Source organism: Globicephala melas, chromosome 3, assembly GCF_963455315.2.
Source record: "Globicephala melas chromosome 3, mGloMel1.2, whole genome shotgun sequence".
Taxonomy (NCBI): Eukaryota; Metazoa; Chordata; class Mammalia; order Artiodactyla; family Delphinidae; genus Globicephala; species Globicephala melas.
Genome location: NC_083316.1, coordinates 169,104,146 through 169,129,730, shown reverse-complemented (window position 1 = coordinate 169,129,730; position 25,585 = coordinate 169,104,146). Strand labels below are relative to the sequence as shown.

The 25,585-nt window shown below is 60.3% G+C and overlaps 1 protein-coding gene across 4 annotated transcripts; it reads right to left on the bottom strand.

The window, feature by feature from the left end:
* Positions 1 to 1,532: 1,532 nt before the first annotated feature.
* FZR1 (fizzy and cell division cycle 20 related 1) lies at positions 1,533 to 25,530 on the bottom strand. Of its 4 annotated transcripts, none has more exons than XR_009563579.1 (14): positions 9,346 to 9,427; positions 8,064 to 8,189; positions 7,902 to 7,965; positions 7,695 to 7,822; positions 7,118 to 7,200; positions 6,532 to 6,715; positions 5,599 to 5,664; positions 5,029 to 5,131; positions 4,742 to 4,926; positions 4,361 to 4,594; positions 3,957 to 4,061; positions 3,417 to 3,518; positions 2,574 to 3,058; positions 1,533 to 2,476 (listed from the first exon to the last, which is right to left on the bottom strand). XR_009563579.1 is itself a non-coding variant. In XM_030845521.2 (14 exons), exons 2-14 carry the CDS (start codon positions 9,412 to 9,414, stop codon positions 3,017 to 3,019), a joined length of 1,491 nt encoding a protein of 496 aa, XP_030701381.1. In that variant the 5' UTR covers positions 9,415 to 9,427; positions 25,371 to 25,530; the 3' UTR covers positions 1,533 to 3,016. The 4 variants fall into 4 exon arrangements, 3 of the variants coding, with proteins under 3 accessions (XP_030701381.1, XP_060153372.1, XP_030701382.1); XM_030845521.2 differs by adding an exon at positions 25,371 to 25,530 and having other exon boundaries at positions 1,533 to 3,058; XM_060297389.2 differs by adding an exon at positions 16,434 to 16,543 and having other exon boundaries at positions 1,533 to 3,058.
* Between the last annotated feature and the right edge of the window lie 55 nt (positions 25,531 to 25,585).

Here is a 25,585-nt window from a genome sequence, read left to right as displayed (position 1 = left end):
TGGAGAACACGAAGCTCAGTGAGAGAAGCCGGACACAAAAGTGTGATTCCATTGATGGGAAACGTCCAGAACAGGCAAATCCACAGACACAGAGGGTGGATTCATGGTTGTCAGGGGCTGGGAGGGGATGGGGGTGACTGATAATGGGGATGGGGCTTCTTTTGGGGGTGATGGAATGTTCTGGAATTAGATGGTGGTAGCCAGCACAACATAGTAAACATACTAAAACCCACAGGATTGTACACCTTAAAACGTTACACACATTTTACTACACGTTAAAACATTCACAAGAAATCCAGAACCTGCCTGCCTTTCACCATTTCCACCTGCTTGTGGCCGCAGTCCTGTCATTGCCTGCCCGGGCAGGGCGTCCTCCCTGGTCGCTGCACCCCTGCCCACCTGTTTCCAGGTCTCCACACCAAGGGGAAGGGTGGCCCTTCCCCTCTCTGCCCACAGCCCTCCAGGGTCCCGCCCTCCCTCCTGGGGTAACAGCCCAAGTCCTCCCTAAGGCCCTGCACGACCTGCCCTGTCTCCTCCCTGCCCTCCCCTCCTCCCTCTCTCCCCCTCGCTCACTCTGCTCCAGACACAGGGGCCTCCTGGCTGTTCCTCCAGCTCACCAGGCACAGTCCTGCCCCAGGGCCTTTGCATGGGTCCACAGCCTGGAGCACCAGCTCTGCCCGGGTGTGTCCGTGCCCCCCTCAGGCCCTTGCTGACACGTCAGCCCTGGGCTCAAGCTGCCCTCTCCCAAGGCCCATGCCACCCTTCACACCGTGACGGCCACATGCACTTACACTCTGTCGTCCACTCCCTGACATACAGAAGCTCCTCAAGGGCAGGTCTGGGCTCTGGCCTCCCTTGTCCCCGGCTGCCCAGGATGGGGATCTTCCCGGGCTTGCGGGGAGGGCATGGGGTGCGCCACCAGTTGTGGGCAGCTGCTCACTGCAGAGAGCCTCACCTCCTTTCCTTCTCAAGACCCCTGGGGCCCCTGGGCCCGCAGGCCCACCCAGTGTCACAACCCCTCTGGTCCAGGCTGCTTTCCTCCCTGGGGCCTCCTGGCCCTCCCCACGCAGAGGGTGCTGGGCCAGCAGTGTCCCTGCTGCCCCGGAAGCCCATCTGTCAGGCAGAGGTGCCGCCCCCTCTACCCCGGGCCAGGCCTCGCTATGTGCTCAGACCACCAGCCCCGGGCCCACCCTCCACTTCCCAACAGAACCAGCCTGGCTGCAAGGACTGGCCTGGATCACGGGGGCATGAATTCAAGGACCCCGGCGCCCCCTGCTGACCGCCTCTGAGTGGCCCCCGCAGCCTCTCCCCCAGAGCCAGCCACTCCCCACCGGTTTGTGACATTCAGGCCGCTCTGGGGTCCCGGTGTGTGCAGACTCCAGATGGATCGAGAGACAGGCAGCCCCAGCTGGGCACGACGCACATGGTTTAATGACGGCGATGCTGAATTCCAGGAGGAGTGAGGTTCACCTGCGCCAGGCGTGCGGTAGACTAAGGACTGCTCGCTTATTTAAAAAAAAACACAACAAAACTCAAACAAACAAAAATAAAATCTGGACCCATCGGAATACACACATCTATGTACACTGTCCCTGCTCGTCCCCGCCCGTCCCCAGCAAGCAGCCGGGATGGGCCGGGAGGCAGGACCCACCCTTCCCCAAGTTCATGCAGGCTCAGCCGCCTGCCCCTCTGAAGAAGACCTTAAGAGCTGTGACTTCTGTCTCCCCCAGGGGTAGGGGTGGGCCACTGCTCTCCCCCAGCAAGCCTTAACATTTTGGGGACTGATTTACAGAAACACAGAAACAAATCCAAAGGAAGGTCACAGATACACATATACACATGCACACGTGTGGCTGGCTGAACAGAGCACAAGGCCCTCACAACCGGAGGAGCGGGGGCTCCGGCAGAGCCGGGGTGACCGATGGGACTCTGTGGGGCCCCCCTGGCCACGCTGGACCCCCGCCCTGCCCAGGCCACGTCCATCAATGTCCTCCGACCTGGGAAGGGGAGAGGGAGGGAGAGGAGGAGAGGCAGGGTGGCTGCTCAGGCCCCTGGCCACACACCGGCCCCACCTCCCTCCTCCGTCTCACCTGAGAACAGGGCAGAAGAGGACAATGAGGTGGGCCCAGAGTCAGGGGGAGCTCAGGAAGCTTCTGGGGGAACCCTCAGGTGCCCCCTCCCGCAGCCGAAGGCGCAGATGGACAGGACCCACTAGGGTGGCCTGGAGGAGAAGGGGCTGGGGAGGAGGGCTGGGCGCCCACAGGACCTGACCCGCAGGGTCAATTCTGTCCTCAGGTTACCCTGACCGGCCGCCCAGCGAGCTGCAAGAACCACAGTCGGCTGTGACCCCGTGAGCGACAAGGACAGTTGGGGCGAGCCATCATGGCGAACAGGTCCCACATCAGTCTCCCTCAGACAACAAGTCCGCCTCAAGGTGACCTCCTTTGGCGTGTGGCCTGCTCCCAACGCCGTGCCCCTGAAAGAGCCAGCGGTCGGCTGCTGGGACAGGGAGAGCAGAGGTGGCTGCAAAGAAACCTCTCGAGTGGGGACGTCATTTCGATTCACGGGCCAACCTGAGCTGCCATCCTGCCAGGCCCTTCCCCGGCCAACCGGCCTGGTGTCCAGCCGTCTGTCCCGTAGCAGGTGTGGGCAGCAGTGAGCACGAGCTTCCGGGCAGAGCCTGAAGCCCCAGCGAGGCGGTGATGGACACGGACGGAAGGAGGCGGCATCCAGGAGGCGTCCATCCCGCTCCGAGAACAGCTGTCCGAGCCGGGGCCACCCAGGGTGGAGGGATCCGGAGGCCCCACTACTGCTGGTGCCCGAGCCCGGCCCCGCCCCAAACACCGGCTGACAGGGTTCACAATCAGGCTTTAATAGAACCTTCAGGGTCTCTCCAGGCCCGGCTCCCGCCCCACCCTGGCTGCCTGTCTTCCTCTGGGGCCCATGTTCAGGGGAGGGGAGGGTCCATGCACGCTGAGAGGTGGCGCTCTGCGACCAGGACGGCACGGCCACGGGTTTACCGGATCCTGGTGAAGAGGTTGAGGACGGACACGGATTCCTGCAGGGCACACAGGAGCGACGCTGAGCCCTCGGTCCGGTGACCTCCCGCAGGGGCCAGCTTCGAGGCTGGGCCGCTGGGCTGGGCGCCAGCCGCTTGGGCACGGGAAGGAAGTTCTGCCTGGAGGGACCCCGAGGCTCCGGGCCTGAGGAGGGGCCTGTGCGGGCACCTTGCGCGGCAAGTGCCCCAGGATGTGCAGGGACACCAGGTGATGCAGGAGGAGAGAGGGGGTGTGGGGATCCCGGGGAGGCACAGCTGACGGGGTGACTGGGGCTGGCTGAGCGGCGGGGGTGGGGCAGGAGGCCCCAGGACAGGCTGAGGGCACACACGTGGGGGAACATCTGGCGCTGATACCGACCCACTTTACCTTTGTCGAACGGGTTTTGCTAAAGACATTCCAGAACCTCAGGGTTTCATCTCCAGCACCAGTGACTATGGCCTCTCCATCAGGGGACATGGCCTGCGGGAGAAGAGAGACCCCCTCTGTCCTTGTGGCCTACGGGCAAAGCCATGAGAACACAAAGGATGCCACACCCCTCTCTGTGCAACTGGGCAAAGGATTTGCTGGTTTAAGCACAGAACTTTTTTCTAGAAAAAACCAAAATATTGAAGAGTGAGTGGATTTGGGGAGGGGCTTTCTCCAGACACGTGCAAGTGGTTATTTGGTGAAACATCTAGAGGTGATCTGAGGGGCTGGATGTGGGTTATTCGTGGCATCTTCTATTTTTATGTGGAAACAAACACCTGGAGATTATAAAGGCAGGCGGAGCTGCCCCTGCTCACAGGGCAGGGGCGCTGGTGAAGCAGATTCAGAGTGATGCTGCCGCGCCCTGCAGTCCAGTCCCAGAGCCCGAAGCTGTTCCAGGTGGAGGAACAGGGCCCAGCTGGGGAGACTCACCAGGTAGAGAACCCGGTAGGAGTGCCCGGTCAGCTTGGCCACCTGTGTCAGGGATGGGTATTTCCAGACGAGGATCTGGTTCTGCGAGTAGCCATGCGTGCTCACCTAGGGGACACAGAGAACGCTGTCAGAGCCTGGGGCTCTCCCCTCCAGTGGCCCCAGGGCACAGACCCCCCCAGACACACCCACCGAGGCACAAGGACACCAAGGCGCGCCCACAGGGTGCAGAGACCACAGGTGTCAGCCCTCAACCCCACACCCTGGTCGATGACTGGCTCCAGACAGGGAACCACACTGCACATGAGAGCCCTCGGGCCTCTCCTGCAGTCACTGGGCACAGGTACCGGGTCAGCTTCTGCCAGACCTGGACAGCTGGGGCCTGGCCTCCTGCGCCCCGCACTCACCAGCTCATTGGCGTGCTTGGACCAGGCGAGGTTGCACACCTGGGAGCCGGTGTCGATGCACTGCAGCGGCTGCCCCGTGAGAGTGTTCCAGAAGCGGATGCAGCGGTCGGCTGTGCCGCCGCCGGATGCCAGCAGCCCGTGCTGGTGCGGGGACCAGGCGATGGCCTTCACGGCCGCCAGGTGCTCTGTGTACTGCTGCACGGGGCTCAGGCTTGAGTGGTTCCAGACCAGCAGCTGCAGGGACGGGGCTGTGAGGCCCGGGCAGCTTGGCCCCCAAGGGAAGGCAGGGCCCATCTTGGCCTCCCCTGGGGTGCACCCGTCACCCCTACTCCACGGCACGGGGGCCGGCGGGGAGGGAGGGAGGGCAGGGGCTGGGCCTACCTTGTTGTCGTTGCCCCCTGAGGCGAGCAGCTGGTGGTCCGTGGACCACTTGAGCCCACACACCTCCTGCCGGTGGCCCTGCAGCCGCCGCTCTGACTGCAAGGGCGGCGTGCGGATGTCCCTCTGCAGGATCATGCGGTCCCGGCTCCCGGATGAGAGCTGGTCGGCGTTCCAGGCCAGCGCCCCTGCGGCCAGGCAGAGGGTGGGATGAGGACGTGGCCTGGCCCCTCGGGACCCGCCCGGCCCCTCGGGACCCACCCACCCCCGGGCCCCGAGGGGCTCCTCACCGACGCGCGCCGTGTGGCCTTCCAGCATGGACAGCTTCTTCCCTGCAGCCGCATCCCAGATCTGCACGAAGCCCTTGTGTGTGCCGACGGCCACCAGGTTCCCCTAGGACAACAAAACGGGCAAGAGCGGGCATCAGGCCCCTGTGTGGGGACCCCTTGCTTGGGCGGCCGGGGAGCTCCCCTCACCTCCCCACGGCAGAGCCTTGGGCCCACTTCTTTCAAGGTCTCTAACACGCGCCCCTTCGGACACCCCTCCTAGGAACTTTCTGGGCAGACAGTCGTACAGAGAGTGGAACTATTAAAATCCATGCAATGTGTCCCAAGATCTGCATGCTTCAACATGTGGAGCGAGCCTGCCCCAGAGTCTCTGTCACTCCAACCGTCTCTACCAGGCTGGGGACAGCTGGGGGCACAGGTGTCACTGGGGCTTGGACAGTGACCACAAAGCCAGATTCTGGCTCCTCTGGGTCTCCAAGGCCCCCAACACTGCCGAGGGCCCCTCCAGTGAGGGCCGGTCGACGTCCCTTGGGCCAACCCTGCCCAGCGGGGTGACAGGGCTAGTGTACTGACCCTCTCAGACCAGCCAACGGAGGTCACCGAGTCCCCTTCCACGGAGAGATCACAGAGCCGGGTCACCTAGCAGAAGGGGGAGCAGTTGGTGCCCACTGCTCCTTCAAGGTTCAGACTGTCCATTCATCCATCTGTCTGTCCACCCATTCATTCATTCATTCACACCTCAGGCCTGGGGGCACTGGCATCAGTGCTGGGACCCAGTAGAAGGCAGCTAGGAGGCTCGGGAAGCCACAGGCCAGGAGGGGACACACCCAAGCACAGGGATGCTGACTGCACAGAGCCTGGAGGGACGCGAGCATCACGCCCGGGGGCGGAGGGATCCCTGCAGCAGGTGTTGGCCACAGGCTGCCGGGCCGGGCCGGGCCGGGCCGTGCCGTGCCGTGTCGTGCCGTGCCGTGCCGTGTGTGTGTGTGTGTGTGTGTGTGCGCGCGCGTGCCGGCCTCCCTGTGCTGGCTTCGCTCACCTTCTCTGAACCCACTTGCATCTGGTTTTGTCCCTCAAACACCCCACCTGCAGGGTCTTTGTGCCCTGCAGACCCTGAGCCCACATGTGTCCAGCAGCCACTCCGAGGCATTTACTGCTGGGTGGGGGACACTGCACTCAGCCGGGCCCGGACACCGTGCCTCTTCTGCTGGCACGGGCGGAGGCTGGAGCTCAGGCCGGGGAGCAAGGACTCCTGACTCTCGGAAGCCAGCCCAGGGAGGGATGGGCGTGGGCCTCCGCTCACCCCTGCTGACCGACCCCAGGAGAGTCTGCACACTGAGGAGACAGGCCTGGGAGGAGGGGGTGGCCGGGAGCTGCCCCAGGCTCTGGAGGCCCCCGGCAACACTCCCACCCTTCACACAGGCCCCGGCCCGGCTCGGCTACCGTAGGAAGCCGCTCTGCTGCCCCCAAGCCCGTGCGCATGCGCACAGGCTCAGCGGCGCCCACCTGGCTGGTGCAGGCGCTCCACAGGTACACGCAGGTCCCCAGCCCCACGCTGAGTACATTGAGGGATGACCAGTCCACCAGGTTCAGGTAGAAGTCGTCCTGCAGCTCGGGCGCATCCAGGACCTTGAAGGGGATCTTGGAGATCTTGCGGGTGGGTTTCCGTGGGGACCGCAGTAGCTTCTGACTGCAGGGAGACCGAGGCAGAGATTAGGCAACAATTGCACAGAACTGCAGAGATGCCATCTCCTCCCGGTGGCCCTGGGAGGCTGCGTCATTTCCCACTTGTCCCGACTCTGTCACTCTGTGATCCCAAACCCGTGGGTGACCCCACGGCCACCGACCCCTCCACCACTGGATGTTCAGCTGCCCTGAGCTCCGACAGCCCCGCCTTCCCCTCTGCCCGGCGCCTCCTGCAGGACCCCTCTCGGGCTCCCAGCACCTTGTCTGGGCCCGCAGCAAGTCCCCAATGAGGGGGGTCCTCTGGGCCACCCCGTACCCCGTACACAGCTCTAGAACTGATGGCAGCTCCCGGGCCCTGCCAGCTGCCCCCCAGCCCCAACCCCGGCCAGTGCAGGTCTGGACTCACCTTTTGTTGCTGACGGGGGACAGGGAGTAGGGAGACACGTCATTGCCATCGTCGGGGCTGGAGCGCTTGGTGCTGAGGGAATACTGGGGGCAGGGGACACCCACTGAGTGGATGCTGCGTCCCGGAAGCCCTGTGCCCTGTGCCTGAGTCCAGGGTGCGCCGAAACTGGGAGGGGCTCTGACTAGAGATGCGCGTCCCGGGCAAACCAAGCCTCGCACCCAAGGCGTCCTCCTGCAGGGCTGCTGGCATCAGCCTGTCTCTCCAGCCCCCATGCAGCCACCAGCCCCTCAGCCCCGTCTCCTGAGGGACCCAAGCCAGGCCTTCTGGCGCTGCTCCAGGGCCCAAATGGGGAGGTGGGCTGCGGGGTGGCTCAGGCTGAGGCCCCGCCCATCCGCCCTGCATGCGGCACTGGTCCTAGGTCCCTCCAACCCGCAGGCGCGCAGAAGGGCGACAGGCCTGGTGCGGGGCACGGGGTTAAGTGGGCCCCCGCGCCTCTTGTATTCCAGCCCCCCGGCAGGGCTGAGATGGGAGGAGATGCCCGCGGAGGCTGAGACCGGAGGCAGCCAGCAGGGCTCACCGTGAAGAGGCCCTTCCTCTCAGGCGTGGAGGGCTGCAGCCTGCGGTCCTCCGTCTGCGGGTCCTGCACCTTCTCGATGCCGGCACCGAGCAGTTCGTTCTTCAGCAGAGCCGAGTAGGCCAGGCCGTCTGTGGGCACCAAGCTCCGTGAGGCTGGGCTGGGGGCTGGGGCGGAGGGGGCGGGGGGCGGGGGTACCTGAGTCCCGACCTTTGCCGTTGTCCGAGGTGGCGTCCTTGGCTTTCCGGTTTTGGCTGGGAGATTTCTCATTTTCCTGCGGGACAGGGAGGGGAAGGAGGTAGGGCTGAGTGGGAAGGACCCGGCCCGTGCCCCAAGGCTGCGCGGTCAGGGTCCCTCTCCCGACCCCCTCACGTTGATCCTGTGGAAATTCACGCTCCAGTTGGCGCCGGCTCTCGAGGGGATGAAGCGGTCCCCGTGCTTGCTGGGGGAGGACACGGGGGAGTTGGCGGGTGTCAGGGTTCGCCGCATCTCTGCAACCTGGAAAGACAGCAGGGTGGGCTGGGTGCCTCAGAGCCCCCAGAGCGCCCCAAGGCCACCCTCTCTCCTCCCCGACTGAGGCCCCGCCCACTGTGCCTCCTCGCCCTTGGCCTCTGGCCGCTGAACAAGGGTTTGATCTTGGTAGTGACCCACGTGCTGGAACCTGCTAGCGGCACCATGTCTGGGGCTCAGTTCGTCTGTCCGGCTCCGTGGGTGGGAAGAGGCCGGGGAGCGAAAGCCCGACCATGGACACCGCCACGTGCTGAGATCCGTTTCTCAGCGGTCACCAAAGGACGGGAACGTTGACAGCACAGAACAAAGAGCATCTGTCCCCCGACACTGAGAGCCTGTCGTCCTGCCAGCCCCATTCCCCACACACAAGGCTATTCCCCCATCAGACCACGACTCAGCCCCAGAACCAGGCAGTGGGAATGTCCCAGGAATGTCCCTTTTTCTACAAGGGATCTGCTGTAGGTTGAACTGTGTCCCCCAAAAGGATATGCTGAAGTCCCAAACCCTGATACTTGGCATGTGACCTTAATTGGAAAGGGGGTTTTGCACGTGTCATCAAGTTGAGACAAGGTCATACTGGAGCAGGGTGGCCCTAAATCTAAGGCCTGGTGTTCTCAGAAGAGACAGACACACCGGTACACAGAGTGAGGGGGGACGTGAAGATGAGGCAGAGACTGGAGGGTGGGTCTGTAAGCCTAGGACTGCCGGCAACACCAGAAGCCGGAAGAGGCAGGAAGGGCCCCGCCCTGGACGGCCCAGCACGGAGCTGAGAGCGCTGAGAACTGGCGGGCACAGCCTGCAACGTGTCGGGAGCCCAGGACAGAGAAACACAACACGGCGGAGGGGGTGGGGACGCAGGAAAGAGCAAAACAGGGCCCTCCCGTGCCACCATCACTCCTCTGCCCTGGCTGCCCACGAGGATGAGGGGTCTGCGGCCCCGGCAACGGAGGGCAGTGCAGGGAGGTGCTGGGGGATCTCACACCTGGCGTGGCCATGCCGCCGAGGGGGAGGACGTGTTTGTCGCCTGTCGGCACCTCTGTTCTCCGAGGGCCAAAGCCCAGCAGCTGCCCGCCCCCCCGCGCCCCAACTCTCCCCGGCTCCAGCAGGCCCGGACAGCGCCGGCGGGGCAGCCCTGGGTACTCACGCTCGGCATCGTGTTCTCGTTCTGGATGACGATCTGCCGGAGGAGGCGCCGCTCGTAGTCCTGGTCCATGGCGGCCGTCAGCCTGGGCGGGAAGGGCGGGAGAGGTCGGCGCCAGCAGGCAGCGGTCCCCACTGCCGCCTGGCGAGCACAGGGCGCTCCTCGGGGACAGCCAAGTCCCCTGCCAGGTGGGGGCCCTTCCCTCCCAGGAGCCCAGCGGGACGTGACAGGGACAAACAGGCTCCTCTCTGGTTGTTCTGCAGGAACCTTCCACCGGGCCCGCACGCCTTTGTCCTGGTTCTGGCCAGTCGCCCGCTTACCCCAGGCCCCCCCATCCCCCACAGGCACCCATCTCGTCGCCTTCCTGCTTCAGACGCTCGAGGCCGTGAGCCGCCCCTGGGGCCTCGTCCTCGCCCCTGTGAGGGAGGCAGGGCGGCCCGTCAGTCGGGGTCTGCGGAGCTGACCGGGCGCAGGGCCTGCTGGGGCGGGGGATGGTGGCCTCCAGCGGACACACGCCTCTGCCCAGCTCCCACCAGCTCCCCCGACCGCCTGGGGAGGCCTCTGAGGAAGAGGAGCAAGAGTGCGGCAGCGAGGGGCGCCGAGGAGCATTCCAGGGAGGGAAGAGCAGACGCCTCAGAGGGCAGGGTGCCCTTCCCGGGGGATGGCAGGCCAGAGTCCAGGGATGCCTGAGGCTTGGGGCGGGGGGCGGCGCCGAGGGGGCCCCCCCCCCCCCGAGCACAGCCTCCTGCCCTGCGCCTGCTCTGCCCCTACCCCCCGGCCTCGCGCCATCACGGTCACCCTACGCTTCCGGCTGCAGCCCGAGGGCTGGACGCAGGCAGTGCTGGCTAGTTCCGGCCCCCGAGCCTCCAGGCCGGCGCTGCTCTGACAACCGACCAAGTATCAAGAATTGGAAAAGTGAAGGCTGGCCAGAAATTAAGTTTACAAATACAAATTCCTAGGTGTAGTACCCTCCACACTTGCCTTTAAAAAAAAAAAAAAAAATGAGAGTAAAAAAAAAAAATGAGGGTAAAATATACGTAACATAAAATTCACCATCTTCACCATTTTTAGGTGCACAGCTCAGCGGCATTCAGTCCATTCACGTTGTTGGGCAACCATCCCGACCATCCACCTCTAGAACTTTCTCGTCTTCCCAAACTGAAACCCTGTCCCCATGAAACATTCCCTCCCCATCCCCTTGCCCCTGTGAGCTCCTCAAGAAATCAAATACACACAGCCACGTGACCCAGCAACTGCACTTTGAGATATACACCCCAGAGAAAGGAAACAGACCCACACAGAAGCTAATGTTCAAAGGCTCTTACCAGTACTATTTACAAAAGCTAAGAAGAGAAACAACCCAAGTGTCACCCACAGTGAACGGATAAACAAGGCATGCTCCATCCCCACCCTGGAATATTACTCAGCCTTGAAAAGGAAGGAGATTCTGACACCTGCTACACCATGGATGAACCTTAAGGACATGATGCTGAGTGAAATAAGCCAGACACAAAAGGCCACATACTGTGTGATTCCACTCATGAGAGGTCCCAGAGCTGTCAAGTCCATACAGACAGAAAGTAAACCAGAGAGAACGTTTGCCCTTAAAAAAAAAAAGACACCTGAGGAAAGTCCAGCGCTCGCGTCTCTCTGTGTGACCAGGAGACTACGAGACACTCAGGCCGATCTGCTGAACTGCTACTTTCGTGCCCCCAAATGGCCTCTCCGAGCTCCTGGGCCTAACCCTGGGCTGAAGCACCGGCACGAGCCTGTCAGGTCCTTGTCCCTCACCGGGATTATGTGATGCACAGGGCTGCCTTGGTGTGGCTTTGGCCCAAAGCCAGATGCTCGGCCGAAGCAGAGCCAGTCGGGTTAGACCCCACGGGACAGTAACACAGCCACTGGTCACCTCAGCGTGCCTATCTTACTCCGTGTTCCCTCCACGCGGCCCTGTGAACTGGATGCCTGCACCCCCTCGCAAAGATGAGGCTGTTGAAGCTGGGCAAGGGGTCAGGTGGGGGAATAGACAGGGCTCCTGCCTGGATGCCCACCCGCCCCCGTGCCCACGGCCCTCCCTCCACTCAGCCTGGGGCCCTTCTGAGCCCGTGCTGGCCCAGAGCCACCCATGCCCTGTCATCGACAGACAGCGGGCTTCCTGCTTCAGTGAGAAGCAGGGTTGCAACACCTCCGCCCCCTCCTCATTTCAGGTAAACCTTTGGGAGCAGGCACCCCCTTGTTGGCCAACGGCTTCCTGCCCCAGCAGGGGTCCCTAGACACATCTTGTCCATTCTGGCCCCAGAACATAGTCTCTGAAATGACGGATGGCTGTCTCCGTCTCTGGTCTTGACCTCCCCCTCCCAACGCGCCCACCCAGGGCCCCCCGCAAGCCCTCACCACACCCGACCGCTCCTGGGCAGCAGAGCCATAGCGGGACACAAAGGCGCCCATCTGAGCATCTGGCCTGGGGGGGAGACACCCATTCAGGGGACCGTTTCCCAAGCGCGGACCCGGCCGTCTCGCACCACAGTGCCAGGCCAAGTGCAAGCCAGAATCAAGCCCCAGCAGGGCCGGCGTCCTTGGTGACTGAGTGGCCCGTGAACGGGCTTCGAGTGGGGCTGGACACCAGGAAGAGCTGTCACGGCCCTGTTCTAGCAGCTCCAGAGTTGGGCCAGTTGGCTGTCCCTGCTCTGCAGACACGGAAATAAGGCTCAGAGAGCCTGGCTAACTTCCTGGCCCAACGTGTGTGGTCAACCACGGCGGCCCTGACCAGGGCCTCGTGTGCCGCCCGCCGGGCCTTGAGCCCTCGGGAGAGCAGGTGCAGGCACACTCGGCTGTGCGCTCGGCAGTACCACCTCCAGGGCCCCCACTGCTAGGCTACAGCTCGGGGCCGGCGGGGCCCAGGGGAACGAGGGGCCTCCTCATCAGCCGTCTAAGCCTCTCGGTCCACGTGAGCTCACTTCCGACGGAAACCACGGCCCCTCCGTTCACAGACCAAAGTCACCGTGCCAAAGACCCCAGCGGCTCCCTACGTGGTCAGACGGCAGGGCCCAGACAACAGCTCGGATGCCGCCCGCACGCCAGAACCTAAGCAGAGCCCAAAGCACCGCGGTCATCTCGGAGCACATGGGGCGGGAGACTAGTCTCCTGGGATGCGCAAAGAAGCTGCTCCTAAGACACCACGTGTCCTTGCACAGGGGGTGCGCTGAATCCGAGTCCAGCGAGTACGCCCAGTGTGGCGCACCCCCCTCCATCTGCCCGCGACGTCCCAACGGGACAGTCTACAGAAGCCCGTGCAGCTGGCGGACGTCTCACTGCTGACAGATGTGTCTGTTGAGGGTCAGAGATGTTCCTAGTCCCCAGCCTCTGGGTATGTTCCTTTATATGGCAGAACGGGCTTTGCAGATGGGGTTAAGGCCCCTGGGATGGGGATGTCCCGGGGGGCCCAGTGGAGGCGGAGGGTCAGAGGCAGAGAGAGACGGGAGATGCTGCGCTGCTGGCTGTGAGGATGCAGGAGGGGCCGCGAGCCAGGAAGGCGGCGCCTCTAGAAGCTAGAAAAGGCGGGAACAGATGCTTCCCTGGAGCCTCCGGGAGGACTAGCCCTGCCCACGCCTGGATTTTAGCCCCGTGAGGCCCGAGCCAGTCTCCTGACTTCCAGGACTGTGTGAATAAATTTCTGTTGTTTTAAGCCACTGAGTTTGTAATAATTTGTTACAACAACTGCAGGACACGCACACACCAGGGGCAGGCGGAGGAAGGTAGAGCACCAAGACCACCTTTGCTGATTTTCAGGGAGTGGTGGCTGCCAAGAGGGTGTCCTCAACGTGGGCCCTTAGAGGCATGCTCTCTGCCCCAGCCCGTGCAGCTCACGCGTCTGTCGGAGAGTCTTCATTCACCCCACCAATCCCATGTTTTCTGAGCACCCTCAGGCCTGGGGCGGCTGCTAGGCTGGAGCAGGCAGCGAGGACACAGTCCCACCGTGCTGAGCTCCCTGCCTAGCGGGGCGGCGAGCCAGAGACAAGTCACCAGGGGAAGAGGAGCCATGCCGGTGGCAGCACACCACAGCGGCCAGCTGTCTACGGAGGGCCAAGGCGGACGCGAGGTCCAGATTGGGTGGTGGGTGAGTGTGTGGGGCCGTCAGGTGCCAGCATCCAGCCCAGGATCATGTCTCCGAGACCCGACCCCTCACAGAGGGACTCGCAGAGGCGTGGGCACGGGTGCAGGGGCTCTGGGACTAACGCCTTCTCAAGCTCTGCCCTTGTAGATGCAGAGGACGCACCCCACCATGGATGCTGCTCTCTTTTCTAAAGTGACAAGCCAGCCTATATGACAAACCCACAGCCAACATCGTCCTCAATGGTGAAAAACTGAAAGCATTTCCACTAAGATCAGGAACAAGACAAGGTTGCCCACTCTCACCACTCTTATTCAACATAGTTTTGGAAGTTTTAGCCACAGCAATCAGAGAAGAAAAGGAAATAAAAGGAATCCAAATCGGAAAAGAAGAAGTAAAGCTGTCACTGTTTGCAGATGACGTGATACTATACATAGAGAATCCTAAAGATGCTACCAGAAAACTGCTAGAGCTAATCAATGAATTTGGTAAAGTAGCAGGATACAAAATAAATGCACAGAAATCTCTGGCATTCCTATACACTAATGATGAAAAATCTGAAAGTGAAATCAAGAAAGCACTCCCATTTACCATTGCAAGAAAAAGAATAAAATATCTAGGAATAAACCTACCTAAGGAGACAAAAGACCTGTATGCAGAAAATTATGAGACACTGATGAAAGAAATTAAAGACGATACAAATAGATGGAGAGATATACCATGTTCTTGGATTGGAAGAATCAACATTGTGAAAATGACTCTACTACCCAAAGCAATCTACAGATTCAATGCAATCCCTATCAAACTATCACTGGCATTTTTCACAGAACTAGAACAAAAAATTTCACAATTTGTATGGAAACACAAAAGACCCCGAATAGCCAAAGCAATCTTGAGAACGAAAAATGGAGCTGGAGGAATCAGGCTCCCTGACTTCAGACTATACTACAAAGCTACAGTAATCAAGACAGTATGGTACTGGCACAAAAAGAGAAACATAGATCAATGGAACAGGGTAGAAAGCCCAGAGATAAACCCACGCACATATGGTCACCCTATCTTTGATAAAGGAGGCAGGAATGTACAGTGGAGAAAGGACAGCCTCTTCAATAAGTGGTGCTGGGAAAACTGGACAGGTACATGTAAAAGTATGAAATTAGATCACTCCCTAACACCATACACAAAAATAAGCTCAAAATGGATTAAAGACCTAAATGTAAGGCCAGAAACTATCAAACTCTTAGAGGAAAACATAGGTAGGACACTCTATGACATAAATCACAGCAAGATCCTTTTTGACCCACCTCCTAGAGAAATGGAAATAAAAACAAAAATAAACAAATGGGACCTAATGAAACTTCAAAGCTTTTGCACAGCAAAGGAAACCATAAACAAGACCAAAAGACAACCCTCAGAATGGGAGAAAATATTTGCAAATGAAGCAACTGACAAAGGATTAATCTCCAAAATTTATAAGCAGCTCATGCAGCTTAATAACAAAAAAACAACCCAGTCCAAAAATGGGCAGAAGACCTAAATAGACATTTCTCTAAAGAAGATATACGGACTGCCAACAAACACATGAAAGAATGCTCAACATCACTATTCATTAGAGAAATGCAAATCAAAACTACAATGATGTATCATCTCACACCAGTCAGAATGGCCATCATCAAAAAATCTAGAAACAATAAATGCTGGAGAGGGTGTGGAGAAAAGGGAACCCTCTTGCACTGTTGGTAGGAATGTAAATTGATACAGCCACTGTGGAGAACAGTATGGAGGTTCCTTAAAAAACTACAAATAGAACTACCATATGACCCAGCAATCCCACTACTGGGCATATACCCTGAGAAAACCATAATTCAAAAAGAGTCATGTACCAAAATGTTCATTGCAGCTCTATTTACAATAGCCCGGAGGTGGAAACAACCTAAGTGTCCATCATCGGATGAATGGATAAAGAAGATGTGGCACATATATACAATGGAATATTACTCAGCCATAAAAAGAAATGAAATTGAACTATTTGTAATGAGGTGGATAGACCTAGAGTCTGTCATACAGAGTGAAGTAAGTCAGAAAGAGAGAGACAAATACCGTATGCTAACACATAAATATGGAATTTAAGAAAAAAAAAAGTCATGAAGAGCCTAGGGGTAAGACAGGAATAAAGACACAGACCTACTAGAGAATGGACTTGAGGATATGGGGAGGGGGAAGGGTAAGCTGTGACAAAGCGAGACAGAGGCATGGACATATATACACTACCAAACGTAAGGTAGATAGCTAGCGGGAAGCAGCCGCATTGCACAGGGAGATCAGCTTGGTGCTTTGTGACCGCCTGGAGGGGTGAAATAGGGAGGGTGGGAGGGAGGGAGACGCAAGACGGAAGAGATATGGGAACATATGTATATACATAACTGATTCATATGATTCATTTTGTAGCAAAGCAGAAACTAACACACCATTGTAAAACAATTATACTCCAATAAAGATGTTAAATAAATAAATAAAGTGACAAGCCAGTGCCCTCAGGGGCACCCGCCCCGCACACCCAGGCTGTCTCAGTGAGGAGGTAGACAGACGCCAAGGGCCTCAACCAAGATCTCTGGAGGAACTCGCAGTATTGGCCGGCCGCAGTCATACCCAAACCACATGATGCTGGCGACAAAACTGGTCTGAGCCCCCGCTCCAGCCCATTCTCGGAGCCGAGGGTCTGCGGCTCCGCCAGGCTGCAAGCGGCCTATTCTAGAGAGTGGAGGTGGCATCCGAGAGAGTCCTCGGTCCCAGGACCTCAGGGACGCCCGCCCACCTCCTCTAAGACTGCTGCTTGCCGCACTGCAGAACACCAGAAGAGTCCGAAGCCCTGAGAGAAAAGGCTGATAAATTCACGTGTGGAGAAATGAAAAGTGTCTGCAAGCAAATACACCACAAACACAGTTTTCTAAAAAAAGAACGACACAACCGGGAAAAGTACCTGCCACCCTCAGGACAGACCAAAGCAGCAGAGGATACAAACAAACGGTTCCTGGAAAAAGAGGCTCGGCTGCACGCGCGGCCCGAGGGCTGCGAACCCAGCCCAGAGCCCGCTCCCTCCTCTCCCCAAGCAGCTCCAAGATCAGATGATGCACCCTCGCGCCCACTCTTGGCAGGAGCCGGAGTTTGGCAACTGCTTTCAGAATCTAAAAACGCACATCCTCTCTGACTTCTAAGAATTTACCCTTAGAAACTCTGGCGCGCGTGGGCAAAACCCTGTGTACGGCGATTTCTCCGCAGTCTGCTTAGGAAAGCAAGGGACGAGAGAAGTCTACAGACCAGACGTCTACCTGAAGGGTGTGGCCCATCTCCCCACAGGAGGCACTGCAGTAAAAGGGGGGGGGGGTCTTTGGGACCCAGTGCACGTGACAACATGCTGTGTAGAACAAGCTATTTCTGGAAGGTTTGGGAAGGTCGGCTGGGGAAGAGGAACTAGAGGACGGGGTCAGGAGAGGAAGGAAGCCCTGGTCCTGCCTTGTCACTCTGTGCTTCTTGGATTCTGCATCAGGGAACTCGCCCGGCCATTCAAAGAAACGAGCAGCTGGGGAGAGCGGGGACCATGCATGCCCCAGCTCGAGACCAGAAGAGTCTGGGCAGCAGGGGCATGGCTGGCTGTGCAGGGGAACGCTCTGCCACCTTTGCTGTGTGTCTGCAAAGTTTCCTAGTAAAAGGCAGAGAGAGAGTAGTGACTTTTCTGTTGAAAAGAAGTCCCGAGCACAGCGGCTGAGAAAGGCTCCCCCAGGCTGCAGGGGGTTTAGAGCTGCCTTGGGGGACAGAGCGGGGAAGGAAGCGATGAGAGCCTGCTCAGGGGGGCCAGAACCCTGGCCCTGGAGACGCTCTGCCCGGAAGCCGGCACCTGCAGGCTGGTGTCCGCAGTCTGTGAGGTGGGCTGGGGTTCTCAGTCGCTGGCTGCCACTGCCCCCTCTGCACTGTCACTGGGAGGCTCGCCCACCCGCCAAGCTAGCCCTTAAGGTGGGTCTCCTCTTTACCCCTCGTGGCCCCCAGAATGAAGAGCCAGGCGGCCCACACCTTCTCTCATTGCTTCAGACTAGCCTTCAGTCTCCGAGCCTCAGCCTAGGCCTCTGGGAAATGGGCATGATCCTGTCACCTGAAGGGACAGAATGAGGTCCCTACAAGGCTAGGAGTAGGGTCTGCACGTGTCACAGACCACCTGACCCCTCAGGGCTGCCCTCCTGTGCGCTCCCCACGTTCACCCCCAGCCCCGGCCCTCTCCGAGAGTGAGGTCGACTCATGCTGGATGAAGAGGTCCCAGTGACAGAGCAGGGCCCTTGCTTTCAAGTCGGCTGTCAACAGCTGGCTGCCCCTCCTGAGGAGGCCTTCCCTGCAGCTCCTCGCTACCCTGACCTTGCTCAGCCCTACAGCGCGCCAGGGTTCCAGGCACCAGATGCTCAGCAGGAGGTTCCCTGTCAGTACAACCCAGGGGTCCTCACCAGGGTGGTTCTGCCCTCAGGGGACACCGGGCCAGGTCTGAGGATGTCTGTGGTTGTCAGGACCGTGGGTGCCCGGGATGCTGCTCTACATCCCAGCACCTGGGATGCGCCCCACCCCCATCCCCAGAGAATGACCCGACCCCTGTGTCTGCAGTGCTGGGGGAGGGCCCTGTAGGGCCAGGCCAGGGAGGCTCCCTGGTAAGATGATGGGGCATGGGCTGGCCCTGGGGTTAGCAAGGACCAAGGGGCCTGAAGATAAGCCAGTGCCCCAGCCCCACGAGCCCTCCTTCCAGCTGGAGCCGGAGGCGGCTGGGGTCCCACGTGAGGAACAATACCAAGAGCAAGCTTTCACCTCAGGTCACTGCCAGCCCCCAGGTGTGGGCAGGAACCGGCCCTCCCTCCCCAGCCCACAGAGGAGGAAAGGAGGTCAGGCAGGGGCATGTGGGGCAAGACCCATGACAGTGCAGCCCCTCTGACTGTCACTGTCAAGGCCTCCCCGGGGGGTGTGCGGTGCGTAGGGCAGCATCCTGGGCACACCCTCCACTAGTCCACGCCAGGCCTGGAGGGGCCCAGCCAGCACTGCTTCCAGCAGTGCTCAAACTGCAAGTCCCTCAAGGCCTTTGCTTATCTTTAAAACCGGTCCTGCTGTTTTCCTGCTGCAGGCTCGGAGGCCAAGGAGATACCGTGTGACGTGGTTCATGACTCAGTGCTCAGGCTGAGCACGGTCTGGTGTGGCATGTGGCCTCCTGCCTGCCTGCCCGCCTGCCCGCGGCACCGCTGACATCTGGGCCATCCTGGGCGCTGCGGGGTGTGGAGCAGCCTCCCTGGCCCCCACCTGCTCAATGTCAGGGGAGACTCCCTCCAAGTTGTGTGGATCACAGATGTCCGCATACGTAGCCTAGTGTCCCCTTGGGGGGGGCGGGGTGCAGGATCACCCCGAGTGAGGGTAACTCTGGCCTCGGGGGGGCTGGTCACACCAGCTCCCCACACGGGGCGCAGGGAAGGGAGGGGAAGAAAGCATGCCAGCAGGGGCCTGGGCACGCCGCCCTGCCAGGTCCAGTGTGGGCACTGCGTCCCAGGCAGACGGGGCACTGCTCCTGGCCCTGTGGGGAGAGCATCAGAGCACAGATGCGGACAGTGACAGCAGTGACACGAAGCACACCTGTGCCCCTCCAGCAGCCAGCACAGCGCCAAGCAGTCCAGGTGCTCGACTCAACTTGGTCCCCAGGTGCCACCCTATCTCCATTCCACAAAAGAGGGGCTCGGGCGCTCCATCCCGCCTGCCCCCACCTGCCCATGGCTGCTCGGGCTCCGCAGTGAGAGGCTCCCCAGGCCCAGCACCAGCAGTCCAGCCATCTAAAGCCCCAAGGCCCACTCAGGACCGGTCATCACGGCCGCCGGCCTGCCCCAGCAGGAGCCATCCAATTAAGGATCATGGTGACAAACGGCTGGGGCTCCCTGAGAACCGTCATCTCGGGGCACAGACTTTCAACGGGCCCAACACCTCGGGGAAGCGCCCTCCTTTCCGGAAGCATGCAGGCGGAAGAACCTGGAGACCGGGGCTGGCTCTGGTGCCCATCCCTGGCTTCCTGACTACCAGCCCCCGAGAAAGGCGGGGGGCTGGTCGTCTTCTTCCAACCGGTCTCTGAGGGGTTGGGGGAAAAGTCCCACATGAGAGACCCAACCAGAAAATGTGGGTCGTCCACTCTTCCGCTACAGTCAGGGTCTGGCTCTGCCTCTTCCTCCTGGGCCCAGGCAGGCCGGCCCGGCAGCCCCCTCCCCGCACAATCGTCAACCAGTCCCAGCACGGTGGATGAGAAAGGGCGGGCTGCAGACAAGGACAGACCTGCTCTGAGTCCTGGCTTCAACCCTTACTGGCTGCATGGCTTTGGGTGAGCAACTTCTCCTCTCTGAACCTCAGTCTCTTCATCTCAAAGTGGGGGATAATGGGATAACACCGCACGTGTTGCGGTGACCTGGGTGCAGCTTCTGTGAAGCAGCAGGTAGAGGGCCTGACCCAAAGGAGACGCTAGGAAATGGGGGCTGGTCTCACGGGCTCAGTGACAGGCGCACAACAGGTCCCAGACGCCCCTGCTTCCTGCTCTACCGCGCGGTAACGTGGGCTGTGCGGCACGGGAGGTACCCTGGTGGCCACAGGCCACCAGGCAGGGCCCCATCTTCTCCCATGCTGCCCCCGAAGGTGAAAAGGACTGGTCTCCCCTTGGAGGAGGCAGGACCGTCCTGAGAACGTGGGAGGAGCAGGGTTGTGGGCTGGAGGGCTGGCTGTGGTTGTACAAGGCTAGGACCTGGGCTCCTGTGAAGGGAGTGGCCTCCCCCCGCAGAGGAAACACAACGATCTAGCGGCCCCTTATGTCTAAGGACAGCAAAGGACAAGGCTGGGAATGGCCAGAGTCAGAAAGGACTGTGCCCGGCACTGGACGGGGGACAGCGCGTCTTCCCGAGTGGCCGAAGGGAACCAGTAGGAGAGGGGGGCCTGGTGGCAGGGCCCTGAGGAGCATCTTCCTTTCATTCGTTTGCTCATTCATTCATTCATTCACCTGAGGCTACTGCCCTTCTGTGTGCAGGCAGGTGCAGGAGCTGCAAAGCAGGGAGCCAGAGTTATGGCCCACCCCCGGGCTCACAGCCTCAAGGAGAGGAGAATCCCGTCAACACCTCTTTTCTCCGTGACAACACCCCCAAGAGCACACGGCTGGCAGCAGGGCACCTCCACCCCATGTGAGATTGCTGCTCGAAACCTCAGAAATGATGCCTGAAGCGCAGTTTCTCATCCCCCCACCTCTCAGCACACAAAGCACCCACTCCCGTCTGACTTGGTGAAACATTCAGACCGTAAAGGCGTCTGGGTCTGCAGCAACCCAGATGATGCAAACCCCACGCAAAGGAAGAACAACTTGGGGGCCACAAAACTGTGATTTATGTCGGAGGCCTGACTCTTGGGACTCCATCCAAGGCTGGATGTCCCATCAGGACCCCAGAGCCCTTACACATCTCTGCATCCGCTTGCACACCTGCAGAGACAGGGATCTCACCCCCTCACAGGCAGCCTTGAGCAACAGAAAGTGCTTCCTCAATCTGTCTCACCGTGGTTCCTCGCCATGGGTCCCAGGGGGCGGTGGCAGAAGGAAATGCCTAGCGTGTTTAGGGCAGCCCTGGCACTGCTGACACTCAGGTGGGTCCTCCTCTGTGGGGGGCCGTCCTGGGCACTGTGGGGGGTTGAGCAGTTTCCCTGGCCCCACCCACTGGATGTCCCACCCCCAGGTTTGACAATCGCCTAAACCAGTGGAGACCCTCTGGTTTAGGGAACTCCTTAGGGGGAATAGTTGCTTCCCCCCTCTCCCCCAGCTTGAAAGACTAGCACTGACCTCTCAGCTGCTCAGCCCTTCTGTAAGTGCAGAGACAGACAGACAGACAGACATGCCCCAACCCTCATCTTTCCCTCCTCCTCCCCCCACCATCCTTCCACCCCTCCCCCCAGCAGCCCCTCCTCACTGTGGGACCCAGTGCAAATACAGCTTGACCCCCGTCCTGCGGTGGCTGTCATGCCTGGTAGGGATGAGACCCACCCTGATGGTCAATGGTTCCTGGGCCCATTCTGATCTGGGGAAGGGCATGGGGGGGTCTGGAAAGAATGGTTTGGGGAGGCTGGGGTGTAAGGAGCACACTGGGGGCAGGAAGAGGAAAAGGTGACAAGGCCAGAATGGCAGGCTCCTGGGCTGTGCCCTGGGCGGCTGGTGGCAGGGAGGTGGGGAAGGGACGGGTGGAGGGGCTTGATGAGATGTGCGTCTGCAGGCTGGCGGTGGCGCACTGGGCAGAGGGGGGTGGGAGCAGGGAGACGGGGCCTGCTTGCCCAGGTGAGAATGCAGATGGTTCTGGAAAGATGGGGGGGACGGAAAGGAGGGACCCAGGTGAGGCTGGGGGAAGTAAGGGGGGGGAAGGGCAGGTCTGTGGAAAGAGCAACCTTTTCTGGATGCACCGCAGGACACCCAGGAGAGGATCTACTGGCTGCTGGCCGCGTGGGCCTGCAGTCAGGAGCCAGACTTGGGCATCAGCAGCAAATGAGGACAGGAAGCTAAGGGCGAGGAGCAGGCCACCAAGGACTGCATGCAGAGGCATCTGAGTCCCGATTAAACAGCAGGGCCGCCCCACAAGAAACTGTGCCCGGCTGTTCCTAGCAGCTCCATTCGCAATACGCAGAAGGTGCCAACGGCCCAAGGGCCCCCCAACTGGTGGACAAACACAATACGGCCCATCCATACAACGGAATACTATCCAGCCACAAAAAAGGGAGGACACGCTGCAACGTGAACGAACCTTAAAGATGCGATGCTCAGTGAGAAAAGCCAAACATGAAAGGCCACATACTGTATGATTCCATTTATATGAAACGCCCAGAACAGGCAAAGCCAGAGAAACAGAGTCGTTAGTGGTTGCCAGGGGCCGAGGAGGGGATGGGGAGTGACTGCAGATGGAGATGCTCTAAACTAGATGGTGGTGATGCATGCACAACCTTGTAAATACACTGAAAACCCCCAACTGTACAACTTAAATGAGTGAATTGTGGAATACAATAATTATATCTGAGGAAAGCTGTTACCAACAAAAATAAATAAGATGATAAAAGGAGGGCGAGTGAAGGACGAAGGGGGAAGCACAGGAAGTCAGGCGAGTGGGTTCCACGTTCTACTTTTTTTTTACGACTCACAGTAGTCAGATGACTAAAGGAAACAAGGCCGGGAGGGTGCACAGCACGTTCTCTCCTTCTATTCACACCTGAGGACACTGAGGCAGGAGAGAGTAGTCACCTGCCAAGAACACAGGACATGCCGGTCAGGCGACCAACGTCCCGTCAAGACTGTCAGTGCCACATTCGGGGGGCTCCGGTTGCGCGCCTGTCCCCTGACTTAAACACTCCCTGCCTGCACCAGGCAGGCTCCGAAGCGGCCAAAGCCTGGGGTAGGCCAGTGCGGGGTGGGCAGGGCCGTGATCAGTGGAGCTGACGAGCAAGAAGCCACTGGGGCCTGTGAGGGAGCATAAGTCAGACCACAGGGAGCTCTTGGGGCAGAAAAGGGGGAGCCAAATACTCCCTTCCCAGCTCTGCCAACCCCCAGGACCGGCCAGGACCCCCGCATTCTACAGCTCCAGCCTCGCCGGGCCCTATGCAGCGTCTGGGGATGGAGTCCCTGTACTCACAGGCCTCCCGGTCAGGCTCTAGTCCAAGATCTCTCCCCCTTGGCACTGTGGACATTCAGGACCAGATCATCCTATGTGGGGGACCGTCCTGGGCGCTGCGGGGTGTGGAGCAGCACCCCTGGCCCCCACCCCCTCGATGTCAGGAGCAGCCCAGTCATGACAACCACAGATGTCCCCAGACATCACCAGTATCCCCAGTTGAGAACCTCTGCTCTAGAAGAGAAGGATTACAAGTTGGCTGCTTTCTTAAAGACCAAGTTCCTTGATGCCAGCCGGAAGTCCCCAGGATCGACCCTCCAGACTGAATGACTTTGGATCCTCATCTGTCTCAGTAACACTGAGCGAAAGGTCCCACAACCAACCCCACTCGGGGCCTCCCCAAACCCAGAAGTCCTGGGTATACAAAACCTGCCCCAGTCAGAGGCCCCAAAATCTACGAATGGCAGGAGACAGAGGACCTGGTGTGAAAATCGATGCAGACCCGCTTCTGAAGACTCATCAGGCTCCGAGGTCCTCCTTGCCCAGCCCCAGACAGATAGCACCACCCAGGGCACAGATTCTGAGATCGTCCTGGGAAATGGTCACGGTGGCACGCTGGCCAGCACAGTCACGTGAGACGCGGCCCCCCGGCCACAGCAAAGCAACTGTCCTTTGAACCAAGAGCTGTCCAAGGATCAGAGCCCCGGCGTTTGGAGGCGGAGGAGCCTGCATCCTTAACACAACCCTCTTGGAGCAATCCAACCTCACTCACTATGCAAAGCACAGCTGGGCGGCCACCACACCTGCTTCCACTCTCAGGTTCAGAAGAAAAGCCGGCTCAGCATGGCCAAAACAGAAGGGGTCCTCGACATCAACAGTCATGACGGCCCACGAGACATTCTGCCCATAAATGGGCCAGGGGGACAACATGTACCCGCCGGCTGCAAGAGGTCTGCGTGGACAGTTAGGTAAACTGTCCTTGTTCCAAGTATGCTAAGAAGCGGCGGGGACCGGGGTGAGGGGGGTCGAGGAGAGTGGGGTGCAGCCTCACCAGCTAAAGGCATGAGGTCATCGCTTAGTGGACTGGGGGTGGGGGGATCTAGTTCTCAGTTTGAGAGGCACCTTGAACCAAGGGATGACTTGAGGGGAAAGAGAACAGGGAAAAACCAAACGGGTTTAGGCTGGACAGCTGCACAACAGTGGGACTCAGGCTTTGAACTGGGGGCAGGTCTGGACAGTGCAGGACCAATGGGAGGTGGGGGTCAGTTTTTAGCAGGGGAAAACGGCTGTGACAGCGTGACTGTGCCACACTTGCGGGATCCGGGGTGGCCGGGCTAGTGCTTGTTGGAAGGCCCAGAATGGTCCCGGATTGGAGGGCAGTTGGGCACCACCAGGCGGTCACATTTTGGGGAGGTCAGTGGTGAGATGGGAGCGCTGGATTCTGGGTGGGTCATGGCCAGAATGGGTCAAGCCGTAAGGGTGCGGGGAGCAGAAACCAGACGGGCTGGGAGCCAGTGGGGCACTTATGTATTCAAAACTCGTCGCCTAACTGCTTCCGTGTGCCAGGAGCAGAGAGGGGCGCGGTGAGCACAATGGGGCGCCCATACGGGCAGGGCCTCCACACCTCACCCTGGCTGTTCCAGGGTGCACGAACCTCAGATTGTATTTTATCCGGGCGGGGGGCGGGGGCTGGTCCGAGACGGAGAGAGTTGTGACAGCTGGGGCGGGGAGTTTCAATTTGGGCAGGCCCCAGCTGTATGGTGTGAACTTGAGAGACCCGGGATTGACAGGCCAATGATGAAGAACACAGATTAGGGCGTGGGCCTGCCGTTCTGGGGAACAGAGTGGGGAGTCCCCCAGTTTGGGGCGGGGAGCGGTCAGAGCTCAACCTGCTAATTACAAAAGGATAGGGACGCTGACCGCGCGGGGAGGTGACGGCCTGCAGGTGGCTCGGCTTGCGGAGGTCACGCAGGGCCTGCTCTATGGGGAGGCTCGGACGTGGGGGTTAGGACGGGAGATGGGATGCTGAGGTCACCCGGGCCTAGCTCGGCTTGCGGGGCGGCCCGCCGGCGTCCGGCCGGCTCCCGAGGGGTGGGGGGGCCTGAGCTCGGGGGCGGCGGGCCGGGCCGCCGGCTCGGTTTCGGGGGCCGGGCAGGCCCGCGCCGCTGCCAGGCCCGCCCGACTCGGGGGTCGCGCTCGGGTCCAGGGGGCGGGTCCCCAGACCTCGGCCGCCTCACCTGGCTCGCTCCCGTCGCCCGTCGCCCGTCGCTCGCTGCTTCCGCCGGCCCCGCCTCTCCCGGCGCCGCGCCGCGCCCGCCTCCGCTGAGCGCAGCTACGCCGCGTCCGGCCGCGGCCGCCGCTGACGGGATCCCGGGCTCCCCGCTCCTTAATATGGCGTCGGTCGCGGCTCCGCGCCCTCCGGCACCCTCCTCCGGGCGCGCTCCCGCGGCCG